This window comes from Gambusia affinis, linkage group LG01 (genome assembly GCF_019740435.1).
Source record: "Gambusia affinis linkage group LG01, SWU_Gaff_1.0, whole genome shotgun sequence".
NCBI classification, from domain to species: domain Eukaryota; kingdom Metazoa; phylum Chordata; class Actinopteri; order Cyprinodontiformes; family Poeciliidae; genus Gambusia; species Gambusia affinis.
In genome coordinates, this window is record NC_057868.1 from 37921280 (window position 1) to 37927645 (window position 6366).

General features: G+C 41.8%; 1 protein-coding gene across 1 annotated transcript; it reads left to right on the forward strand.

Moving 5' to 3' along the window:
- The first annotated feature begins 216 nt into the window (after positions 1-216).
- zfp64 (zinc finger protein 64 homolog (mouse)) lies at positions 217-5775 on the forward strand. Its single transcript, XM_044120761.1, has 6 exons — positions 217-509; positions 632-799; positions 881-1027; positions 1762-1824; positions 1918-2169; positions 2254-5775. Exons 1-6 carry the CDS (start codon positions 488-490, stop codon positions 3585-3587), a joined length of 1986 nt encoding a protein of 661 aa, XP_043976696.1. The 5' UTR covers positions 217-487; the 3' UTR covers positions 3588-5775.
- The last annotated feature ends 591 nt before the right edge of the window (positions 5776-6366 follow it).

The window sequence follows — 6366 nt, forward strand, 5'->3', positions numbered from 1 at the left end:
AATGTGAATTCTAAAATTATATTTTATATTTTATATATATATATATATATATATATATAGAAAGAAAGAAAGAAAGAAAGAAAGAAAGAAAGAAAGAAAGAAAGAAAGAAAGAAAGAAAGAAAGAAAGAAAGAAAGAAAGAAAGAAAGAAAGAAAGAAAGAAAGAAAGAAAGAAAGAAAGAAAGAAAGAAAGAAAGAAACTCTTTTTTCCCACAGCATTCAATGCAACATGGTATGTAACTTAGATGCGCAAGCCGCAAACTGTAGCGATAGTGTCGTAAAACCTCAAAGTGTCGGTGTGTTTGAAAGAGTGAACTGTTAATTTTATCGGTGGAAACTAATCTCCATGGAGCTCACAGTTGAAAATGTGCGGTTTTATTGATGGCCGTATTTTCATTTGAATCGCTTTTGTTTAACGCCAAAATGAAGCATTCGCTCGAACACAGCAGTCGAAAAATAAGTTGAGCTTTACCAAAACAACCTCGAAAATGGCAACATGCAACAACGAAGGTAAGACAAAGCAACTCCTAATCGGCACAGAGTTGTTGTTGGGTGACAGTACAACAAATATAAAATATATAATATATATAAATTCTGTGGTGAAGGCATTCTTTCCTATTTTCGTTATCTAGTAAATGCAGGATCCTGTGCTGCGGTGGAGGTGAACCCAGACATCCACATCTGCGGCTTCTGCAAACAGCAGTACAATAATTATGAGGTTTTTCTCGCCCATAAACAAAACGGATGTTCCCTTCCCTCTTCTCATACCGCGGTCAGCTCTGTATCAACTTCTCTTACAGGTTCCAGTTTTATACTTTAATGGAAACTCGCTTGAAATCAGCCGTTTCATGCACGTCTGACATGGTTTCCTCCATCCTTAGGTTCCAGCACAGAGTTTGTTCTTGAGGATGCTTATCAGGTCTGTGTGGTGAGAGGCGTCAAGAAGTCATTGACCAAAGCACAGAAAACTCCATCCAAGAAACTAAAACCTGCCCTGACTTCCAAAAGACACTCCTGCTGTTTCTCAGGTTGGTTCTGTAAAGTTACTGATCCTCAAACCATAAATACCGATCTGAACCAAACAGGTGTTTTAATGCCATGCAGAGAAGGAAATACATCAGCAATGACCTTTTAAAAAATTAATTGTTACTATTTATGAATGTAGGGAAGGTTTAAAGTTATATTCAGATTAGGAAAGTTAAATTCAGTTCATTTATGTAGTGTCTGGATAAGCATCTCTTGAACCTGGCTCAAGAGACTCTGCCGTGATTGCACGGATATGGGAGTACTTTATATGTAAATGAATAAATAAATATGTAGTTACACAGTAATAACTTCTAAAGTGGTTTCATCTAAGAGAGAAATGCATCGTAAGCAGATAAAAAGAGCACATTCACAGTTAAGTGCTTTAAAATCTCAGCCAATAGCTTTCTTTGAGAGACAAGGTAAATGCTAATCTCACAAAGTTTGCTATTCTACAGTGGTAAAGGTTCCTTCACCACATGAGTTGGCATGCACTGCCAGAAAGAACATTATTGCCTCATTTTTGGTGTGTAGAACCCCTCTGTATTACTAGAGCTGCATAGAAACAAATGTTTGCAACTATTACTAAATTAAAGCAAAGTTGGGAAAAAAGGTGTGAGCCAAAATTTGTTCACACCAATTGTTAGGTCAGAGAGAACATCTATTTTATTGTTTGCACAACGTTGTACTAAAAGCTTCTAAATAATTTGAGTGTTTGGCTTTTCTTCCACGTTTACAGGTTGCACTTTTAAGACACAGTATGGCCAAAAAGACATGGAGCGACATCTCAAGACTCACACCGGTAAGATAATCCCTTTTAATACTGAACGTTTTTGAGATGAGCTGCAGAAAAGCCCAAGGAGTTAGCCCACTTTGTTCTTCTCTCAATGAGCAGGTGAGAAGCCGTTTGAATGTGAGCTTTGCCACAAGCGCTTCAGCCGGCGTGACAAACTGAACATGCACAGCCGCTCCCACACGGGCGAGAGGCCTCACAAGTGCAAGCACTGCTCGTACGCAGCAGCGGATAGCAGCAGTTTGAAGAAGCACCTTCGGATCCACTACGACGAGCGGCCGTTCAAATGCCAGATCTGCCCTTACGCCAGCCGCAACTCTAGCCAACTCACTGTGCACCTCCGCTCTCACACCGGTAGCTTCCTTCAAATGCTAATTCAATGTTTACCTGGTTGACCTGGGGACACAACCCTCATTTATTTTCTCTTTCTCTTTCAAGGTGACGCACCTTTTCAGTGCCAGCAGTGCGACGCAAAGTTCAAAATCAACTCCGACCTGAAGAGGCACCTCCGCATTCACTCCGGGGAAAAGCCCTACAAATGTGACTTCTGTGAGTACCGCTGTGCTATGAAAGGAAACCTGAAGTCTCACACTCGCATCAAGCACGGCACTGAGAACTTGTTTCAGTGTGAACAGTGCGACTACAAGTCCGCCAGCAGGTCGGCTCTGCGGCAACACGCGAGGCAGCACCTGCCCGCTCGGCCCTTTCAGTGCTCCAAATGCACTTACTCATGCTCCAGCAAGGGGGCGCTCAAAGTCCATGAGCGGATCCACTCAGAGGAGCGCCCCTTCAGATGTGATTTGTGCAGTTTTGCCTCCAAGCGACTCAGCTGTCTGGTCACTCACAGAGAGCAGTGTCACTCGGATAAAGCAGAGAGAGGAAGAGTCAGGAATGCCGGCAGAGGTGGACGAAACTCTCCTAAACCTGTCAGCTCTCGATATCGGGCCAAACTGGATGCAGCCCGGGCCTTCCACTGTGATTTGTGCGATGCATCGTTTGTGAGGGAGGACTCGCTGCGCAGCCACAAGAAGCAGCATAGAGACGCCCAGGACATGGTGCATCTCCAGCTTTCCAGCTCAGCAGACATGGTCAACCTGGTTCCCGTTACAATGCCGCAAAGCAATGCTCAGATTGAAGTTCCCTTCCCATCTAGTTCAATGGTTTCATACAATAATGCACAGATTAAAATCATCGTCCCACAGCCTTTGGGTCAGCAAAGCACCTTAATCCCTGCTGATGGGGATGGAACAAGCAAAACGAAACTGGTCTTACTGGAGCCAGATAACCAAGACGTCGTTGTCAATCAATCTATGATCCAACAAGTCAACCTGCTGGCAGCTGTACAACCTCTCGGGTCGTCTTGTAGTACTGTCAGGGCCGAACCCCAGACTGTCCTGCTGACAAAGCTGAGCTCAGACAATAACACCCCTCAGGACTCCAGGAGCACACAGACTTTGATCACCTACAGCTCTGATCTGGAGGGCCTCAGCACCTTCATACCTGATGGGGGCACAGAACTAAGAGTCGTGACAAAAAAGAGCTCACCATTGGTGACAATAGCAACTCCACCGGACACGGTTGTCTCCAAGCCTGCTGAGCCTTGTCAAGAAGCTGGACTGGTGGTTCCAAACATTGGCATTGGTAGCCAGAACGTGGTCATCCAGGGCGTTCCACTGATCATGTGCACTCAGCCACAGCAGGGCGCGGTGGAGCAGCTCTCACCACACACACTCTACACAGATTCACACACACCTGGAAGCATGCTACAATGAGTGAAATGAAATGTACTTTACATTTTCAGTGAGAAGTTCACATAACTCATCATAGGAAGCAGGTTCTATATTATTTTGGAGCTTTTTATTATTTATTTGAACCTTTCATACAACATACGATGAAAGACTTTTTAAAAACAAGCATCGGGTGCAAAAATTAAAATTTGAATGCATTATGAATTATTCACATCATGCACCTCCAGTAAGATTTGATTAAATGTTGCTAAGCAAGTTTTTCTTTAACCAAATGCTTTTAGTTAACATCAACAAGCCTTTTTATTGAAGATTTGACCACTCTTTCACTTTAACTTTGCTTTGCTTTTAACCATTGTCAATAAATTTTTAATAGGTTCAGTGGGTGAGCCAATGGGAATTGGTCACCCATTATATCTACTTAAACATAGCCCGTCCTGATCTTTATTGTTGCCCTCAAACCTGTGCATGCTGCTGTTCTATGGCAGGTTTTATGGGATATGTAGAATAGCCAACTCCCCAAAGATGTTCCCAATCCAAGAAATATGGTCCCTCCAGGGTGACCTGGGTCTACCGCTGGGTCTTCTTCTAATAGGAATTCCCTAACCTCTCCAGGGAGGAGTCTGGGAGGCTTCCTAACCAGATGCCCAGTGGCTCGTCTCTACTCTGAGTCCCTCCTGGATGAAGGAGCGGCTCATCCTATTTCTAAGGGAAACCGCAGACACCCAGCGGAGGAAACTAATTTCAGACCCTTGTATCCATTTTCTCATTCTTTTTGTCATTACCTTAAGCTTGAGACTATAGATGAGGGCAGGAACGTAGATCAACTAGCAAATCGAGAGCTTCACCTTTCAGTTCAGCTCTCTTCACCCCAACAGACCGATACGTGTTCATGTCACTTCAGATACCACACTACTTTTCCTGTCGATCTCCCACTCCAATTTTCCCTTTTTTTGTGAACAAGTTAAACGGCACTACTTTGGGTAGGACCTCGCCTCCAACCTGTTGAAACACTCTATCCTTTTCCAGATCAGGAACATGGTCAAGGTGCTGATCTGCATCCTGGCTGCTTCACATTCTGCCTGATGCCTCCAAAACAGATTCCCTCAACATCTTGGCATTGCCTAGAAATGCTGTCAAGAAAGGTGACGAAGGGAAACCTTGGAGTCCAGCTCTCATTGGAAAAGTGTCCAGCTTACTGCCGATAATGCAGACCAAGATCTGACCCCGGTCATATTGTTACCCAATGCTCCCAAAGTACCACCCACAGGAAACCCTGAGGGACACAGTTGAACATGTTCTCCTATCCCACAAAATTTAATTCCTTTCAAAACTTTTTCCACAACTAAATGGATATTTACTCCTTAAAATTGAAACCTACTAACTCTGTTTGAAGAGAAATCTAAAATTAATAAACTTAATTGGAAAATGGAGGAAAAAAATGGTTCAAATAAAATTAATATAACAACTTGACCATGATGAGTGTAAGTTAACTTGTCACAGGAATTGCAGAATTAAGTGAAACTATACATAAGCTCTTTTAATTGTCTGGAAGAATTGGGGAAAACTGCTACAATATCAATACTGAAGCTGCTGTTGATTGCTGAGAAGTCTGACATATGAATGACATCACGCCAAGCTGAAAACATGGAGGTAGCTGCAGTGTAAAAACAACAAATGTTGCCAAGTATTTCTGGTCTAGTTTCTGGTGCTAATATTTTAGCTTTCTCCTATTTCAAGTGATCAACTTTTCTGTGAGATATAGAACGTTTTAGGTCAATAACTCTTGACTGTTGATTAAAACTATTAGTTCCACTGGCAGATTATTTTTTTAATTATCACAATATATTCTTTCCACATAAGTGAGAAATATCTTACAGTGGAGCTAGTAGTTTTGATAAATATTAAACAATTTATTGACTTGAAACAAGCTCCTACATGTTTTGGAAAAGTTACATATGACTTAGATTTGTCTTATTTCAAGTGTTCTAATATATTTGCACTAGAAACTAAAAATACTGGCTATGATTTTGTGTTTATTTTAGTGTGTAACTAGCAGGTAAAGTGTTACAGTTCCTCCAGTTGAAAGTTGCGTTTACAGGCAAAGTGAATGACATATACTGACAGGAGTGATGACGAACTGCAGCATTTGTTTACACAGTGTTTTCCTGCTCACTGATGAATACCAATTTCAATAAATTTGTGTTCATTTGAATTTAGTTTGCTTTTATTTATTTGAGATTCGTTTTAGCTGAGTAATGTCCTGTAAAGTGCTGAGGAGCAACGACTGGAACCTGAAATCAAATATGTCAGGCCCATGCATTTTTTAGTTTGTCCAAAAGGGGGCAGCAGAGTGTCAAGAGTAAAGGTTGAGGTTAACTTTGATATAATACGTTCTTTACTTACTTACTCTGTATGTGCATTTTTGTTGAAAAAATGCTTCCCAGTCCTCCGTCTGAATCAACAAATGTCAATTGTAAATAACATTAGTTCAACCATCAAGGTCTTTGATTCTAAAAGCCAAGCTGCTCCAGCAATAGATTTTTCAATAAAGTGCGTGTTTTGCTTGTTGCCATCTATTATTCTGGCCATTTTTACACACAGATGTCAGCCCTCTGTATTCGTAAGCAAAAGATGTTTCACCTGAATAGGAGGCTCCTGTGAATTGATTTCTTCGTTCCTCGTCTCTTGCATTCTGGCACTAATGGATCCACTGAAGCACGCTGCTGCATTTACAGGCTCAGCATGAGCACAAACTCAAGCAAAGTTACTTCCTGATGAAGATGTCTGTCAACACCAAGGGTTC

What these genes read in the sequence shown, in the direction of transcription:
- zfp64 (XM_044120761.1), top strand. Translation starts at nt 488, where the DNA reads ATGGCAACATGCAACAACGAAG. An exon ending in GGCAACATGCAACAACGAAG is followed by an intron (nt 510 to 631) that starts GTAAGACAAAGC and finishes TTCGTTATCTAG; the next exon opens with TAAATGCAGGATCCTGTGCT. An exon ending in TGTATCAACTTCTCTTACAG is followed by an intron (nt 800 to 880) that starts GTTCCAGTTTTA and finishes CTCCATCCTTAG; the next exon opens with GTTCCAGCACAGAGTTTGTT.